The sequence below is a fragment of the Prionailurus viverrinus genome, chromosome D2 (genome assembly GCF_022837055.1).
Source record: "Prionailurus viverrinus isolate Anna chromosome D2, UM_Priviv_1.0, whole genome shotgun sequence".
NCBI lineage: Eukaryota > Metazoa > Chordata > Mammalia > Carnivora > Felidae > Prionailurus > Prionailurus viverrinus.
Genome location: NC_062571.1, coordinates 62,073,944 through 62,090,728, shown reverse-complemented (window position 1 = coordinate 62,090,728; position 16,785 = coordinate 62,073,944). Strand labels below are relative to the sequence as shown.

The window sequence follows — 16,785 nt, the reverse complement described above, 5'->3', positions numbered from 1 at the left end:
TGTGAGGTTTAAGTGAGATAATTCTGTTTGCTGCCTAGAACAGTGTCAGACACATAGTAAGTAGGTACTGAATAAATTAAAGCTGTTATTAGTCTCAGGAGGCAGGGGATCTCATTGTCTAATGAATCTGAAAGTCATATTGGTTATCGCTAATGCGCTTTGTGGGCAGGCTTCCCCACAGTCTCACAGACTCTCTTTGTTGTCCTGTTCTAGTAGTTGGTTCCTCTTCTCCTCCCCCCTGCCTTATGATTCTGAACCCTGTTTCCTTGTTACTGTAATGGTCCTGATTTACTAATTTATCAACTCCAGGCTTTTAATGTCTTTATAACTGAGCTCATGGCAACCAGTGGCAACTCGCTGAAAATAGATGTAAATTAGAGCTAGAGATTATATAACTGTAATCAAAAGATGCTGGTTTTCCAGAGACAGATCCATTAACCAAATACGTAGAATCCTTAGAAGTGGCAACCAATATCTATATTGAAAACCCATGTGTTGATGAGACTATTATTTTTATCCCTAATAGGCCCTGAAAGATGTTTGATTACTATAAAGCTCTCCCTGTGAGTGCAGGATGAACATCTCTTTTCCCAAGCAGTTCCGTCGATGTATCCTTGCGTGGCATGCAAGTACTCTCAGCCAGATGGACTGAGAAGGACAAGATTGTTCAAGATTCAGCAAGCTCCAGCTTCACCACCACTATCGGTGGGGGTGGCACCCACACCCCCTCATTTCAGTCTCCATCCTGGAACGTGACATGGCATTAGGGAATCTCAACTCCATGGACTTCTGGATACCAGAAGTAAACAGTCCAACGAGGAACCCCAAGCGCCTTGATATGGACAAAGTTTTCTGTATTTTTCTGGAAAAAGGGTCCATAGCTTCCTCCAAGGAGTCTGCAATCCATCAAAGGTTAGCAATCATTACAGTGGAGGAAACTTCTACTGCTGCCTATGTTCTACCTAAACATATCTGCAGAAGTATAACCTCATTTTCAAAAAAGGAAAAGATTCTTGTTTTGAACTACCTTTTATCATATGCGTTCTGCGCATATCTAGGCACAGAATCTATTGTCTTGCATCATTTGTTTGATTGGATTCCTCCACTCCCTGCCATAAACTGTCCATTTAGCGCATTACGTGTTTCAGCCAGTGTGAAACACATGCAGACTATATAGCCCCAAGGCTTGGGCAGGGGGAAAAACAACCCTAAATGTAGATGCGAGGAACAAAGCATAAATAATTTCCAAATTATTTGGGGGTACAGTTGTCTCATTGAACCAAAACAGTGCTTCTCTCAACTGAAATAGCAAAAACCACAGAACACAAGTTATGTTGGTGGGATTCGTGTGACTTTTAATTCTTATCTTACTAATGTTTTACAGGAAGTCTGAGGAGTAAAGACAGGGATGGAGTGAGGGAAAGGAAGAAGAGAAAGCATCTTTCCAGTTCCTTGAACCATTGCAGCAGGTCCTAGGATAAGAAAGTTTAGTAAAAGCATCACGCCCTATCTGTTGTGAATGGAGATGTGTGACAGAGACCTGGCAACTCTTTAGGTCTGGTGGAAGTGAATGCAGACAGAGAATTAACCCGACATCAAACTTGGCACATGTACGTGGAAGACTGGGCAATGCGGCTGCTACACAGTTGGGCAGATGAAAAGCTGACTCTCCAGAATGTACTTCCTAGCACGTGAGTAGGAGCATATGTACCCCTTCTCTAGTCTGGGCGTCGCTGCCTCTCCAGTAGGGAAGGGAGACCCCACCAACCATGCAGCAATGGGAAAACTGTTGGGCAGGACTCTTTTATTAAGACAAGAGAAAGATTTCTTTTTCATGTTTGCCGGTGGTGTTGATTGACCAGAGGTGACTTCTTTTACTTTTGGGCAGTAGCATTGTTTCTGGGGATAATATAATTACACTTAGCACTCTTCAAAGGCATAGGAGAGTAAAAGCAAGGCCTTGTTAGGACCTAGACTGTGGAAAAGGGGATAAGTGGGTTCTAAGGGTCAGGGTACGAAAGAGCTAATTCTAGATCACCACAAATGAACTGACACAGAGCAATGAGACCTTGGCTTTTCCCATCCACACAAATACTCACCTCTTCTAGTATACTACTAAATCTAAGGTCAGCTTAATCACAGCTTGGGACACTATTAGTGTGTAGAATTCTAAAGTTAAAGTGAACAGCTACATTCAGAATAAAGTACTTTTTTTCCCCCTAATTAAATGGATTTGAATAAGCTGAAAGCCTAAAATCTAGGGACTCCTTTCATTATTGTATTTGTTGGGGTGACCCTTAAAACTTATCACTGCTTTTTTTTTTCTTTTTTCTTTTTTCCTTACAGAATTGGAAGGACATGAAATGGGTAGGGAGAAGTCATTCCACGAATCACAGAAATGGTCAACATGCATCTAATTTTACCCATTGAACAGAGAGAGCTAAAGGGGTAAGTTCTTTTGAGAAGAACCTAAATGTGTTTAAGGGGGAAGAATACTACACTAGCCTCTTTTTTTTTTTTTTTCCTGAATGGAAGAAAGGATACAAGGAATTGTGAGAGGTGGGAGGAAGCGTCCATTAAACAAACACCTATCACTTGTGAAGCAGTTTTGTCAGAATGGTGTTGGATGTGGACCATTGGTTTACCTTTGGCAGTGATCTTATGTTTTATGTACCTAGAGTGAGACTATATAGCGGGGTAATGTCTGGGTATAGCGAGCAAATACAGGTTTTAATTTCAATTCACAGCAAATGACGATGATCACAGATTTAGCACCTTGATTTGTACTTCCTCTGTACCTGAATCATCTAATGCTGTGAAGCCTGAGCTTTAGGTGAGAAAGCGGAATTCTTAGATAACTCCTCTGTGGTTGTGCTAGGACTGCAGCTTGCTCCAACCTAAGGGGTGCTTTTCTTATTAGAGAAAGTAAGGATTCAATGCTAAATAGGAGACTGAAGCCTTGAAGACATTTTATAGTGGCGACAGGTGTTTTGGTTCAGGAATAGGCTCTTTAACAAGTCAAATGCATATTATCCCCTCTTAAGCATTAACCTTATTAAAGCAACAGAATTAAATTTTTTGGCTTGAAGTGGTACTTTCTTCTATATTCAATTTCTCGGTTTTCTTAGTAGATATGACCGTCTCCTCCAGTATTTCTTCAAAACTTTCTCCTATCTGGGAGGTTTTCTTAGAGGCCACCTTAGAAGCCTCTTCCTCCTCCTCCTCCTCTTTCTTAAGAGACAGCCCAGTGGATGAGACTTTGGAGGTTGTAGAACTGAGGATTCTAGGTGGGAGCAGATAACCCGGATTGGGAGGTGGATTCAGCCCTGAAATGCTTAATCCACTGGTGCTAAAACGTGTCTCTTCGCCTTCCAGCAGTTTCCTGTAAATCCAACAGAGAAACATTCTTAGGAAGTCAACTTGCAACTTTTTTTGAAAAGAACTTAACCCTCCAGCTCCTATTCATTTTAGAAAGATTCCATAAGACTCTTCAGTTTCTTCATGAGATTGAGACCAATAAATATTGAATGCCAAGGCTCAAAGACTTGGAGTTTATCCAGCACACGCACAGGTACACGCACACATGCACACTCTCACATCTTCAGCACCAGCTGTGTTTAAGGCACTGTCAAAGGGAAACCTATCCTATTCACAAATATGTTCAAAAAGGAATTTTTGTACAATTCTCCTTGGCCTCATCACACCCATTTTTGGCATTTAAGAGTCTACAAAGCTCTAGGGAGAAGTAATGTTACTATTTAAAACCTTAAATGCAATAGGGATAAGGAGGTGAGAAGTCCACAAAGGAGGAAAGAACCGCCTAATTAGCCTGAACTTGAGATTTGTACTTTTTTCCACGTACAAAGGGAATGGAACCAGCAACACAAAAACCAGTAAGTGAAACTGTTTCAGATACCAGACTTTTTCTCAGCCTCGCCTAACGAGCATCATAAGTGTGGCCCCAATACTTTGTTTCTCATAACTCTAATAATTTTTATGACCTTTTCTTTAAAATCAGAAACTCAAGAGCACCTGGGTGGCTCAGTCAGTTAAGCATCTGACTCTTGGTTTTGGCTCCGGTCATGATCTCACAGCTTCATAGGTTCAAGCCCCACGTGGGGCTCCACGCTGACCATGCAGAGCCTGCTTGGGATTCTTTCTCTCTCTCTCCCTCTCTCTCTCTCTCTCTCTGCCCCTCCCACACTTGCACTCTGTGTCTCTCAAAATAAATAAATAAACTTAAAAAAAAAGAAAGAAACTCAAGACACTATCAAATACTCTTGGAGTTTTGTTTTGGAGTAGTATACATAGTGTAAAAGAAAAAAAAAACCTCTCAGATCTGGGTTGAAGCTGAACTCTTTCATTTGCCAGCACTATGGCTTAGAATAAGTTACACCGTCAGTCTGTGGTTCAAGTTTCCTCATCTGCAAAATGGAAATAATATGACTAGATAATTTAAATATAGTATCTAATATAGTGCCTGGCACATAGTAGTCATTCCAAAAATAGTAGCTGCTGTTACTACTTTTTTTTAAAGGTTCACTCAAACGTTGTTTGAGTAGAAATCCAGGGGGATACCTCACATATTAGGATGTTCTATATTGTATAAACCCTATTTTTAAAAGTTAGAGTCTGGTGGATTTTTTCTTTTAATCTTTTTTTTAATGTTTGTTTTATTTTTGAGAGAGAGACAGAGACAGAGACAGAGCACAAAGGGGGGGTTGGGGCAGAGAGAGAGGGAGACACAGAATCCTAAGTAGGCTCCAGACTCCGAGCTGTCAGCAAGGATCCCAACATGGGGCCTGAACTCATAAACCACAAGATCATGACCTGAGCCGAAGTTGGACGCTTAACCGACTGAGCCACCCAGGTGTCCCACAGTCTGGTGGATTTTATGTCAACCTCTGGATACTCACGTTATTTCCTTAAATCCTAGCAGAGGTAGGTAGACTACTCCAGGACTAGTAAGGTGGAGCTGAGATATAAACAAGTTGAAGGACAGAGGGGTCAGCTCACCTGCACAGGGCCAGTGATGTCTTTCTTTCCTCATCCCCCCTCACCCATCAGAAATCAGAGAGACTGAAACCACTTTATCCACTTATTGGGGTAGTGTTGCCCCAGATGACTGGACCTGGTTGGGTGAGCATCCCCTCTGAAATACCTGTAAGCGGCAATCTCAATATCAAGAGCCATTTTGACATTGAGCAAGTCCTGGTATTCCCGAAGGTGGCGAGCCATCTCACTCTTGGTGTTCCTCAGATCATTCTCCAGCTGCCCGATGCTATCCTGAAAAGTAATATATCCAACATATTTGAGCCAGCTGAAATTCAGTAAGATTTACACAAAGCAAGGATTCTCAATCCTGACTCCACATTAAAAATCTAGGCCTGTCTCCCGGCCCGGATTCTGACTCATTTGTTCTGGGGTGGGGTTCCAGGAACTGCATTTTTTCATAAAGGTTGGATGATTTGGGTGCATGATCAGGGTTAGGCACTTCTACAGCAGGGCATATGGTTCTTGATTGAACATCCGAGAGATATTTTCTCTTTTTTAAATGTTTATTTATTTTTGAGAGAGAGAAAGAATGCTAGTGGGGGACGGGCAAAGAGAGAGGGGGACAGAGGATCCGAAGCAGGCTCTGCTGACAGTGGAGAGGCTGATGCAGGGCTCAAACTCACAAGCCATGAGATCATGACCCTAGCTGAAGTCGGACACTTAACCAACTGAGCCACCCAGGCGCCCCCCTCTCTCTAACTTACTTATCATCCCTCCTTTGTTTGTTGTATTGCTGCTGAATAACTCCATCATTGCATGTCTTTTCCAAAACCAAAGCCTCAGGTTAGAAGCTTAGACTCAGAAAAATTCCAACTGTGAAAAGCACAGAGGATGGCAAGTCTTCTCTGCCTCCATTCATTTTGATGGTTTCCTGGAAGTCTGCTACTCAATCATCTTACTGAAAGCATTTTACACAATACATAAGGAGGAAGCAGAAAGACTCCATGGAATTGTCTTAATACAAATGACAGATTTAAATTATATATTTAAAACGAAACTAACTAGGTTCATGTAATAGCTTTGCTCCAAATTCTTTCAGGTGCAAACCCAGGCATGGAAGAAAACTAGCTTTAAAGTTTTGATTCTTGAGCAGCCAGAGGATTTTTTTTAATGATTTATTTATTCCAAAAAAATTTTTTTTAACATTTATTCACTTTTGAGAGAGACAGAGCACAAGTGGGGGAGGGGACTGAGAGAGGGAGACCCAGAATCTGAAGCAATCTCCAGGCTCTGAGCTGTCAGCACAGAGCCCGACTCAGGACTCAAACTCACGACGGGAGATCATGACCTGAGCCAAAGTCAGATACTTAACCCGACTGAGCCACCCAGGTGCCCCAACAATTTATTTATTTTTATTTAAGTTTTTTCCTTTGTTTATTTTGAAGAATGAGCAAGAGTGAGTGGGGGAGGGGCAGAGAGAGAGGGGGACAGAGAGAATCCCAAGCAGGCTCCACACTGTCAGTGCAGAACCCGACGCGGGGCTTGAACTCACAAACCATGAGATCATGACATGAGCCAAAGTTGGACGCTTAACCGACTGAGCCACCCAGGTGCCCCCAGAGGATCTTTTCAAAACACAGCAGATTTTGTTGCTTACTTTCTTGAAACCTTCTAAGAGCTTTAGAATAAAGTCCAAACTCCTCAGCATGGTCTATACTATTCCCCTTGCTCAAAGTGTTTCAGCTACCCTGGCCTTTTTTGCTCCTTAAACTTACCAATGAACTTACTAAGTTCATTGCTGTCCCAGGCCCTGTAGGTTAGCTATTTCCTCTATTTGGAATGCTCTGTAGTGGGTCTTCCATGGCCAACTCTGTGTCATCGAAGATTCAGTTCAAACGCCCTCTGCTCAGATAGGTCTTCCTTTGTGTCTAATGGAGGTACCCCTTCCACACTGACCTAGCACAGTATTTTACCTCAAGCCAGGCCAGTAGCTAGCCTGGGCAGGGGCTTTGTGCAAATGAGAAAAAGGCAACTCCAGTGAGAGGACAAATTACAAGAAAGCACATACTTGAAAGTGGCCACTCTGCTCTTGGCTCTTATCATTATCTGAAATTTTCTTGTTCATTTATTTTCTGTCACCTTCCTTTATCTCATGGTTTTTCAACCTGGGAACTATTGACACTTTGGGCTGGATAATTCTTTGCTGTGGGAGGTTGTCCTGTGCATTGTAGGGTGTTTGGCAGCATCCCTGACCTCCACTAGTAGCACACCCCCTCCCTCCCAGTGGGGTTAACCAACAATGTCTCTAGACATTGCTAAATGTCCCCTAGAAGGCAAATCACTCAAATCAAATGTAATTTACATGGAAACAGGGGCTGTTTCTGTTTAGTTCACCCCCGGCAGCCCAGATCCTAGCACAATGCACACTGAGACGCTCAATGAATAATTGTTAAATGAATGAACGGTGCTACACAAGCACTTTTCCTATGACCTGAAAAGATGTGAGCTAATAACCCATATAATTCAGTTGCAGCTTTGTCAACGTAAAGAACACAGCAATTTAGAGTAACTTTTGTGAATGAGTGATGCAAATAAACATCAGAAGCCTCAAGAAGTAAGTGGTGAGGGGCCCTCATAACTTCCCGGGTGGGAAGGATAAAGCGGTGGTGAAGGCAGTGCTGATAACATCAGGGGGTGCAGACTTCCAAATCAGGAGACTGCAGAAAGAATGAAAAGTCATACCACCTACCTGTTCTATAAATATTGACAGGAATACCGTGAAAGAGAGACTCAATTAACTGAGGGGTACAGAGCAGGGAATGACAAGCAGTAGGGAAAATACATATTACACGGACAGCAATGGGAATATTCCAAAGTGTGTTAAGATATCATAAGGGCTTAAAATGGTTTTTACCAAAAATTTTCTTGATGGCTGTTACCAGAGTTTAAACTAATCTACAAACAAGTCTGCTAGTGAAGCATTGGGGGTAAGAGAGGCAACACTACCATGGTAAAGGGGAAAAGGGGAAAGGGGAGGAGGCTTTTCATCATGCGAAGTAGCAGGAGAAATGAAATTTGAGGAAAAGTGGAGGATTTCATCAGGATATTTGGGTTGTATTTCTTGCCCTGCCACAAATACCCAACATACCTTAGTCAGTTTTCTATATTTTAGTTTCTTCAAAACTTTCATTTCTACATATGGAATATTATAATGTTTATTCTTTCCTGAGATATACTGAGATCCTCAAGTTAGGATTCCAGCTTAAGGGACCTCACATTACTATATGAGTCTATTATCTGTTAAATTAGATAACAGGCATTAGAACAGCACTTGTCACATAGAAATTGCTCAGTAATTGCTAATGATTTTTATTACTGTTAATATCATACCATGTGACTCTATACCCTTTTTAATCAAATGGACAGATTAATCATGTGTCCTCCCTACAACCCCTTGGATCACTAAGGAAAGCAATATATAATAAAACTTTAATATTAGATAGTTGAAGGCATATTCCTTAAAGCACCAGATTAAAAAAAAAAAACAATTTTGAACAAAGACCTTTCTAAAGTGGCTTCTACCATTTTTTAAAAGTTTTTATTTTATGTATTTATTAAAAAAATTTTTTTTAACGTTTATTCATTTTTGAGAGACAGGGAGAGACAGAGCATGAGTGGGGGAGGGGAAGAAAGGGAGACACAGAATCTGAAGCAGGTGCAGGCTGTCAGCTGTCAGCACAGAGCCCAACTTGGGGCTGGAACCCATGAACCGCGAGATCATGACCTGAGCCGAAGTCAGATACTCAACCGACTAAGCCACCTGGGGAACCCCTAAAGATTTTATTTTTTAAAGTAATCTCTACCTCCAATGCAGGGCTCAAACTCACAACCCCAAGATCAAGAGCTACACACTCTAGGGTACCTGGGTGGCTCAGTCAGTTGAGCTCAGGTGATGATTGATCTTGCCAGTTTGCCTTTCAGCACGGACCCACTTGGGATCTTCTGTCCCCCTCTTGCACTCTCCCAAAAATAAATAAATGAATAAATGAATGAATGAATGAATAAATAAATAAATAAATAAAAAGAGCTCCACTCTCTACCAACCAAGCCAGCCAAGCACCCCACTTGTACCATTCTTAATTAGGACATAAACATAATGCAACCTTTCTTAGCAACCATGGGTTGTGATAATGATCAATTATTTTTCTATAGTTCTATGATGTCTTTTATCTTCTAGGTCAGCTGAGGTATATCAGGTTATTTCTATCCTAAATGGCCCCAAAGACCAGTGTTTGCATTAGTGCTTGTTACTTATTGGTTTTCTTTGTTCTGAAAGTGAAACTAATGCTACTTGTCCTTGATGATGACTGACTCCATTGGTCCCTCTTCTCTATCTTGCAGCAGGCTTGAAATTCAAATGACAAAGTGCTTTAGAATCATGTAAAGTAAGAATGAGTAAGTGAGGGGCACCAGAGGGGATCAGCTTACCAATATGTGATTTGAGGTTAGATGTTTTGTCTCATCAGGGGGTTAGTAAGGTCCTTTTTCTTTTCTTTTTTCTTTTTCTAAGTTTATTTATTTATTTTGAGAGAGCGGGAAAGAGAGGGGGGGAGGGGCAGAGAGAGAGGGAAAGAGAGAGAATCCCAAGTAGGCTCCACACTGTCAGCGCGGAGCCCAACGCAGGCCTCAAACCCTCGAACCGTGAGATCATGACCCAAGCCAAAACCCCAAGAGTCAGATGCTCAACTGACTGAGCCACGCAGGTGCCCCAATGTGGTCCTGTTTTTGTTTGTTTGCTTCAGAGCTGTGTTTGCTGAATAAGAGGTTGTTGGGAGCTGAGTTCTAGATAGAGGAGATTTCCTTGAATTTTTATGTTATACATTTCATACATTTATTTTATGGATCAGAATAGACAAAAAGCACAACTTGGCTCCTTTCAGAAGGAATTGGGCTGACTGCTGACCATTGCTCTTCAATGTCTAGTCTCTTTGTTTGTGCTCTCTTCCCCCACACCAGGCTGTCTTGCATTGCCCTTCAAAAGCCCTGCCAAAGATGGCCTCCAGCTGGAAATCCGAGCAGAGCGCTGCAGTCTGCCCCCTCCCCCAACCACGCAGCTGCTGCTGGCTTAGCCTGAGGGAATGGCAGAGAGGCACTCCCAGTTCCAGCTGGGGTCTCTCCTGGAGTAATAGCTAAGACAAGGGCTGAGCATCTTCCCAAGGCCTGGAAGGATGCAGATCAGGAGTAAGAGAAAGAAATGGCCACACAAGCATCTGCACGGGAGAAAAGGAACCACAAACAGTGCTATGGGTTTCATCACTTTTAGCAGCCCTCAGCAAGGTGAGCAGTAGTGAACATAGCACAGTTTGAATGAAAGAGCCCATTAAGAATTACTGGGTGGGGAGAGGGGATTTTTATATGTGGACCACCCATATGCCTTATTCTCCTTCCTGTCTTTGCTTTCTTCCCCACCGCCCCACCCCACCATACTTTAAAATCTTGCATATTATGAGCTGGTGTATATTGTGAAATGCGGTTTAGGTCAGCACACCTCCAAATCAGTCTGAGGAACAATAGAATGCAGCGCTTTTACTGAAATTGCATATTTTCCTGGACCCCACCTGTGAACAACTGAATCCAGTTGGGAGTAGGGGTAGGCCTGAGAATCTTTTTGTTAAGCCCCCAAGTGACCTTGGTGGATCAATGGGTTTAGGAACTACTAGTTTAAATTTATTTCTGTGAAGGAGCAATCAAGGTGGCCCTGGTGACAACAATACAGTAAGGCAGAGAGGGGCAAAAACCAAGCCAAATACACATGGAAGAACTAAAAAAAAAAAAAAAAAGGACCAAATGTAGTTTCTTTTGAATTCTAATTTCAGAGATAAATCTATTGAGCCATAGACTTATCTATCAGCCACTGTTACCCCAATCTCTAAGGGGCCAGCCCCTTCTTGCTATTTCATTAGGTTATATTCCAATCTCATACTGGAGAGAAGAGGGCAGACTTGGCTCATCTCCCTGGGGAGCATTAACTAATGGTGAGCTTGATTGTTCAGCAAGGTCTTTCAAGGAAAGCTTTGGCTTTCCAAGACCATAATACAGGGCCAAGGCCACCGGTATCCTGAAAAAATATCCTTAGATGTCTTTGGCAGAACAGGGCCTCTAATGGTGATGAAGCAGCTGTGCAGGAACCAGCTTCGCCCTGGGTCAGAGATGGGAAAGGGTTCAGCTGGAGGGTGGCTACATTTGGATTTTGAAGACAACGGTCCTAGCTCTTCATAATTTCTCCTGTCACCTGATTTGGACTCTCATATGTCATTGTGTACTTACCATGTCACCTTGAATCATTCTTTACCCTTTCAAAAGTGTAATAAGCTTTCTCTCCTTGAATAGGCTGTCAGCATTCCAGGCATGGAAAATGTGACTTTAATGGGGCCTTCCTCTGCCTCTTAAGAGGGTGGCAATCTTGCAAGGGAAAATGGGTCTATCACTCATCTTTGAAGCAGAAGAAAGAGAACCGCCTCCCATTACTGCAGTGAAAGGGGAGTAGGGAGGGGTGAGAGGGCAAGAAAACAATGGCTGAATCTCATTGTGGAGAAGGAGGCTTTTCATCTTAGTCAGCACTGCCAGAATTGTTGAGAAAACAGCCAGAGGACACCCCTGTGACTTCAGGCCTTCAGGATCAGCAGGTGAGGATGTGAGCCCCTCACAGGACTTCAGCCTGAAGTCCCAATGGGTAGGAAATAGCTTTCCGTTGTCTCATCTCCTCTTCCACTCCACCAGCAGGTCCACTGAGGCTTTGATGGCTCAAGCTGATGGGGGCAGCACTGCAGAGCTGCAGATGCCGCAGTTTCTGTTGTTTTGTTAGTTTGCTTGTTTCCTGTAGACTGTATCTGGATGACCCTACTACTGTCTAACACTGAAAGCCTTTTAAAGCAAACAAAACAAGTCAGACAGTACTGTCACTACCTCTTAGAATGTAGGGCTATACCAAACAAACAGAGGGCATGGCAAAGCCCAATTTAGATGACAGTTGCAGTTGTAGATAAGTTATTCTTTTTGTAGAAATACTGGGCTAGCCCTTCGGAAGACCACCTACCTCATCTTTTGACGCTTCTAGAAGAACACATGAAGTCTCAATTAACTCAATGTAATTAATTCAGGCCATGCAGGGGCTAGGCCATATACTGAAACATTCAAGTTACAGCTTTTGAAGCAGAACAGAAGTATTTACTTGAATTGTGCTATAATTCCAAATGAACCAAAACAAATGGTCCAAGCAAGCTTTCTTCCTTAAGTAACGGGGGTAGTTTATAATGGACAACATATACTTGCACACCGATAATAATTCTTTAGCTGTAGACTAACATAGTACTTTCAAGATTTCACTCCTTTCTTGGTTCTATTTTATTAATGTTCCCAAACCCTGTTAATTTCATCAAATGTAAGCTTCAATCTTTGCTAGAATGAATTATTGAAAATTTCTGAATTATTACCATTCTACCCAATGGAGCTTTTATTGTACCTTGAAATTGAATCACACTATTTATATTCCTTTCTTTCCCTTGCCTCTGTACCCTCTGTGGTTATAAGCCCAGAATGTCCTATATAGTAGAACCGAAGATGCAGTCGCCTTTGTTTGGAGACAAAAAGGAAGAAAGATCCAGTCAATACCTTCACAGGAGCTTAGAGGACACGCAAAGATGGAAAAAATAAGCGGTCTATAACAAAGATAGGACCATCCATCTCTGTGATTTACCACATGCATTTAGGTTAAGGAGATGTGAATTTTCAAGTGAGACCTCACTGCTGCTGAGCACATTAAGTGTTTTTTGTTAAGTGCTAAGCCATCCATGACAGTGAAAATTGATGCTGTCCACGAGGTGACCTTTGATTGCAGGTAGCTAGGACTGATGTGATGGTGTTGCAGATGGGAAAAAAAAAGCCCAAAGCACTTAATTGCCTAGAGAGTCATAACTGGGACATGAGACGAGAGAGACATCATTTCTGAGATGGGAAGAACTCTAGATCAGCACCGAGGACAGCGCCCCTGACCATTCCCATTTGCTAAGCGGTTTAAAGCTTTCTTTAGCAGAAAAATCCGTAGGTCCACAAGGAAACTGTATGTGCGCGCGTGTGTGTGCGCGTGTGTGTGGTGGGGGGAAGGGGAACAAGGGGCAGAGCAGAGCAGTTGTGACTAGCCCAATCACCCAGCTCCTTGGCTCCCAATCTCTAGACTCTTTTGAAGGCAAAAGTCAAGAAAATGGGATAGAACCCTTCCCAGTTCAGTCCAGCATTCTCTCTAGGGCAGACCATAATCCATAAATATCAATCCCGGGGCGCACAGAAAGAAAGCCTTTCAAAGTCAACCAAACAAGTCAGACAGCTGAGACAGCACTGTCAACTATGAGAGGCTGTAACCCACCTGCATTGGGTTCACTCCTACTTTTGGTGGGGGACTGTTCTTCAGATCGCCAGGGTGTTTATGTCCACTTGCGGACAGGGAGGCATGAATTAGATTTTTGGACTCTGAAAAACTTAAGGGATTTTTCTAAAAGGTCTCTGACAGGGACGTGACGGGCAGGGACAGAGGGTGGCCAGGACTCTAGAATTAATGGTATAGACTCCAGGGCTCTTTGTTTGCCTCCAGTTGGAGCTCTTCCTCTTCCCTTCCCTCCCCTCCTCTCGGTTTCTAGAGCTCCAGTTGTGTGGGAAAGCACAGGTAGGTGGGGGAGAGGACAGGGCGCCCCCTCCCTTTGCAGCGTTCCGGCTCTTACCTGGTAGCTAGCCACCTCTGCACTGTGCCGCTCCTCCAGCTCCAGGATCTGCCTCTCCAGGGACTCATTGGCCCCACGCAGCCCCTCAATCTCGATGGTGCGGGCCTGCAGCTGGCGCCGGTACTCGTGAATCTCCTCACGGCTTGCCCGGATGGCTTCGGTGCTACGCGCTGCCTGCTCGTTCAGGTTGGCAAACTTGGACTTGTACCACTCCTCAGCTGACTGGAGGTTCTTGGCAGCCAGGGACTCATACTGGGCGCGGATCTCCCTCAATGCCGAACTCAGGTCTGGTTTGGCCACAGCCACGTCCACCTCGGCCGCGGCCTGCGACGACGCCTGCAGCGTGGCCAGCAGCTCGGCCACCTCCTCGTCGTGCACCTGGCGCACGAAGGCCAGCTCGTCCAGCAGCGACTCCACCTTCTTCTCCAGGTCCAGGCGGGCCAGCGTGGCGCCGTCCACGTCGCGCTGCTGCGCCTTCAGGGCGCGCTCCGCGCCTTCGCGCCCTCGGCTCTCTTCCTCGCAGCGCGCCCGAAGCCGCTGCACCTCCTCGGCCAGCCCATCGCGCTCCAGCAGGGCCTGCGCGCGCGCCGAGCTCGCCTCCTCCAGCTGCGCGCGCAGGTCGCGCAGCTCGCGCTGGAAGAGCTCGCCGACGCGCGACGGCTCGGCGTGGCGCTGTCGCAGCGCGGCCAGTTCGGCCTCGAGCGCGCGGTTCTGCGTCTCCAGCTGGTGCACCTTCTCGATGAACACAGCGAAGCGGTCGTTGAGGCCCTGCAGCTGCTCCTTCTCGTTGGTGCGGATAATCTTGTACTCATTGGTGCGCGCCGCCGCCTGACTCAGGTCCAGCCCGTCGGATGCCGGGGCCCGGCGGTAGGCTAGGCCCAGGCCGAGCGACGAGGCCGAGGAGCAGGCGGCCGAGGAGGCGACATTGCAGCGGGACAGCGACTGCGAGCGGAAGCTACCCGCGCCACCGGCGCTGGAGAGGCGCGAGGATAGGCGAGAGCCATCTCCAAACACCTTGCGGTAGGAGGAGGCGCACAGGTAGTGCTCCGAGCCGAAGCTCATGGTGCTGGGACCAGGGCCGGGAGAGCGGCTGCGGCTGAAGGTCCAGAGGAGAGAAGAGGTGCGCCAGACGGGGCGCGGCTGGGCGGTGTGCACCGGGTTTTAAGGCGCCGGGGCTGGGGCGGTGCGTTGTGGGCGGAGCTCCTGCTCCGGGTCTGGCGGAGAGAGGGAAGGGGGGCCTTCAGGAGCGGGGGCGGGGAAGCGCAGTGACAACTGCAGCTGCGCGCGCGGCGGACCCAGGGCGCGGAGACAAAGCGATTTGCGTAGGAGCCGCTCCCTGTCCGCAGCGCCCCTCCCCAAGAATTGTGTGGTTTGGAAGTGACTTGAGCGGAGGGGTGCCTAAACGACTGGGGTTTCCCATCCGGACACTACCCGGCTCTGTCGTTTCCCTTGACCCTGTTCTCCTTGCCCCCTTTAACCCACCCGGAGTTAGGGTTTTCTGGGAGGTGTCCCGTACGCCAGCCCATCCCTACCCAGGAGCTCCTGAGGGTGAGGCACTGTTTTTCCAGTTAAGAGTGGGGACTTTGGCCCTTCCCTCAGGCTTTGTCCCTTCCCTCAGCCAGCTTGGGGTTCCCAAGGGGTAGAGTGGGTCTACGTCAGAGAGCATCTCATCAGCCGTTCCTCTGCAGCTCTCGCGGAAGCGCCCAGGGCAGGTGGCTGGGCGGAATGCCTGTGACGCCCCCGGAGAAGGGCGGGGAGGGGGGGGGGCGGATAGATAAAGAACACGGGCCCGAGAAGCGGATGGTGGAAAGAAGTGGAGGTCAAATAGCTGGGATGGCTGCAATGGGCAACACTGAAATGCCCCTGACATTTGTATAAAGGAACGGGTTTTCCACCCGCAGACCACACAGCTCTGTCGCTTCCCTTGACCCTGTCCTCCTTGCCTGCACCCGGAATTGGTTTGTTTTTGTTTTTGTTTTTGTTTTTGTTTTTGTTTTTGTTTTAAGAGGAATCCTGTATGCCCATCCCCACTCCGGATCTCTGGATGGAGATGGATTCAGCACAGTCCCCACCACTCTCCATTGAATAACACCCAACTTCTTAATTCATTTACTTTACTTATCCAGCCCTGTAGGTGCTAGAGATTTCAGGCTATGTAAATCCTCATCTGGTTTAGCCGCGACCTTTCCTGTGTGGATCTCTCCTTGGACAAAAGAGGTCTCTGCAAACATTAAACTCCAGGAGTGGGGAAGGGTGCTGGCCACATGGCTGGCCTCCTTTATCACACAGGGTGTGGGATGGGAGGAGGGGTAGTCAAGGAATGGGATCTGGAGAGATGAAGGCTGGGAGGAGTCAGTGTAGGATCTGTAGTATGCACTCACCTTCTAGCTTATTGTATCTCTCAGGATGTGGTTATGGCTTAGGAGAGGAAGTAAGAAGAACTTTTTAGTAAACTCCAGAATTCCAGACTGAAGGCCTTTCTTGATTTGGAATCTCAAGAATGTAGTTCTAGGATAAGTTTTAACTTTGTGGGTGGAAATATTACCTGAGACAGACCACTAAAGGAAGGGAGAAGGGGAGTCCATTGGGACTTTGAAACATAGTTCTTGGCTTTGATGTCATGGAAAATGGTCAGGCTCTGCCACAGCCTGTCTCCCTGGTTCCTTATCGCAGACTGAGACCTGCACTGAATTCTGTGTTCATTGGGCTCAGAAATGCCTGATGAGGGGAAGGATGGAAGAATGCTAGCTAACACAACTGAGTGATTACTCTCTGTTAACCATTGTGCCGGGACTTTTGCATAGGTTACTTCCTTTCTGGCCACTCTTCAGGGTAGCTTTTACCCCCATTTTTGGGCTCAGCTGCAGCACTCTGCACAAGGTCACTAGCAAGCAAACATACATTCTTTCCTCACTACCTAATTCTCCTTCTTAGAGCAATGAGGCTCTTGAAGTCTCATTAATTTCCCTGCTGCCAGCATAAGGCTAAGTGGGCTTCTGAAGAGTTTTGACCAGTA

The 16,785-nt window shown here is 45.7% G+C and overlaps 1 protein-coding gene across 1 annotated transcript; it reads right to left on the bottom strand.

The window, feature by feature from the left end:
- Positions 1-1,401: 1,401 nt before the first annotated feature.
- On the bottom strand, positions 1,402-14,888 carry INA (internexin neuronal intermediate filament protein alpha). The gene is made up of 3 exons (XM_047825994.1): positions 13,770-14,888; positions 5,162-5,286; positions 1,402-3,382 (listed from the first exon to the last, which is right to left on the bottom strand). Exons 1-3 carry the CDS (start codon positions 14,829-14,831, stop codon positions 3,070-3,072), a joined length of 1,500 nt encoding a protein of 499 aa, XP_047681950.1. The 5' UTR covers positions 14,832-14,888; the 3' UTR covers positions 1,402-3,069.
- Positions 14,889-16,785: the final 1,897 nt, after the last annotated feature.